General features: G+C 59.0%; 1 protein-coding gene across 1 annotated transcript; it reads right to left on the reverse strand.

The window, feature by feature from the left end:
• Positions 1 to 263: 263 nt before the first annotated feature.
• LOC120859868 (serpin B6-like) lies at positions 264 to 1,764 on the reverse strand. Its single transcript, XM_040235797.1, has 2 exons — positions 956 to 1,764; positions 264 to 786 (listed from the first exon to the last, which is right to left on the reverse strand). The coding sequence occupies exons 1-2, from the start codon at positions 1,088 to 1,090 to the stop codon at positions 382 to 384; spliced, it is 540 nt and encodes a 179-aa protein (XP_040091731.1). The 5' UTR covers positions 1,091 to 1,764; the 3' UTR covers positions 264 to 381.
• Between the last annotated feature and the right edge of the window lie 160 nt (positions 1,765 to 1,924).

Here is a 1,924-nt window from a genome sequence, read left to right on the forward strand (position 1 = left end):
CACAGACACAGAGATACACACAGACACACACACACAGACACACACACAGCACAGACACACACACAACACAAAGATACACACAGACACACTCACACAGACACAACAGAGACACACACACAGACACAGAGATACACACAGACACACACAGACACAAAGATACACAGACACACTCACACACACACAGACACAGAGATACACACAGACAGACACACACACAGAGACACACACACAGACACAGAGATATACACACAGACATACAGACATAGGCGGAACCAAGCAGCCTTTTATTTGTGGACTTTTGCCAAGGTCACTTGGGGTTCCAGGCTCTTGGCAGAGATTGGGAAGAGCCGTGAGGACCACCGGGGGGCCCCCACCACCTCGTCACGGCGAGCAGAAGCGGCCGCAGAACAGGATGGCCCCGGTCTTGCCGTGCTGGATGAAGAAGAGGAAGGGGCGGTCGGCACAGAACCGGGGCACGACGCGGAGGGAGCGCGTCATGACCACCGCCCCTGTGGCAGCCGCGGCCTCCGTGCCCTCCTCGGTGACCTCCACGAAGGACTTGTGCACGACCTTGGATAGATGCAGGCCTCGCCGGGATGACATCCCGCTGAAGTTGGCCCGGGCCTCCTCGAAGGCGTCGGTCATGCCCAAGTCTCGGAGGACACACTCCATGTCGTAACTCTCCTCCAGCGTGAACCGGGGAAGAAACACCTTCACCTCCTCCTCGTCCATCGCATCCGGCTTCGTCCACACGACGAATTTCTCGTAGGTCAGGGCCTTTTCCACCTGGAGGAGAAGGTAGAGGTTCTCAGGGTCTGCAGCAGCGCTGCCCCCGGGACCGTCTGCTGTGACCCACACACCGCGCCCTGTGGGCCACACACGAGTTCCCGGAGCCCAGTGCCCAGCAGGGATCCCAACGAGAACCCAGGCCTCGGGGCCACAGCTGCCTGGTTACCGTGTTCAAGTCAGTGCTTTCACTGGGCAGCAGGATGACCATGTTCAGCTCTTGGCCGACGTAGGGAAGCACCAGAATCTGCGTGCTTATTTCTTCAATGAAGGTCAATTTACAGGTGGACTTCTTGAACATCATTTGCACAGGTTTCTCCACGTTCTATAAAGGAAATCGATGAACGTTAAATGAAACAAGACCCGTGGACACGCTGGACAAGTCATCAGAGCTGCCACCTGTGCCCACACACTCTGTCTTGTCTTCCAGACCCACCCCAGCTCCGCATGGTCAGCTCGTCTGCACGGCTCCAGCTCCCACCCCTGGTTCCCAGCGCTCAGGCCTCAGGCTGCGGTTCTCCTGCTGACCCAGGAGGGCTCCACAAGGACATTCCTGGCAGGACCTCGCCCCCGGCTCCTGCCTGCCTGACCTCTGCATCTGGACACAAAGGAGCCTTCAGGTCAGCTCGCACACGGGTGGCTCGTATTCCCCTCCACCTGCTCCATCTGTACTTTCCCACCTCTGCTCACGGCGACACCACTCATCCCGCCGTCAAAGCCTGCAGTGTCCTGGGCGCCTGTCCTTCCCGCCCCACAGCTGACCCGTGAACAACCATGTGGCTCAGGGGTAAATAATATGCCTTCCAATGCAGGAGACACAGGCTCCAGCCCTGGTCTGGGAAGACCCCACAGCCCAGGGGCTTCTAAGCCCACGGGCCACAACTACTGAGCCTGGGCTGAGAGCCCGGGAGCCCCAGCTCCTACGGTCACGGGCCTGGAGCCCGAGCTCTGCACCAAGAGAAGCACCAGCAGGAGAAGCCCGACCGCCACGGCAGCTGCAGGAGAGGCTGAGCGGCAAGGAGACCCGGCACAGCCCAAGGAAACAGGTACAACGAGTAGAAAACCACAAGACACTCTGACTTGTGCTTCCTACCCCCGCCACTCTCAGCCCAGCCACGGTCCTCAGGAAAACTTCCAA

The sequence above is a fragment of the Oryx dammah genome, unplaced genomic scaffold, assembly GCF_014754425.2.
Source record: "Oryx dammah isolate SB20612 unplaced genomic scaffold, SCBI_Odam_1.1 HiC_scaffold_3836, whole genome shotgun sequence".
Taxonomy (NCBI): Eukaryota; Metazoa; Chordata; class Mammalia; order Artiodactyla; family Bovidae; genus Oryx; species Oryx dammah.

Coding starts and splice junctions, on each gene's coding strand:
- LOC120859868 (XM_040235797.1), bottom strand. CDS start 1,090: ATGATGTTCAAGAAGTCCACCTGTAAATTGACCTTCATTGAAGAAATA. Junction 787..955: donor AAAGCACTGACTTGAACACG/GTAACCAGGCAG, acceptor CTTCTCCTCCAG/GTGGAAAAGGCCCTGACCTA.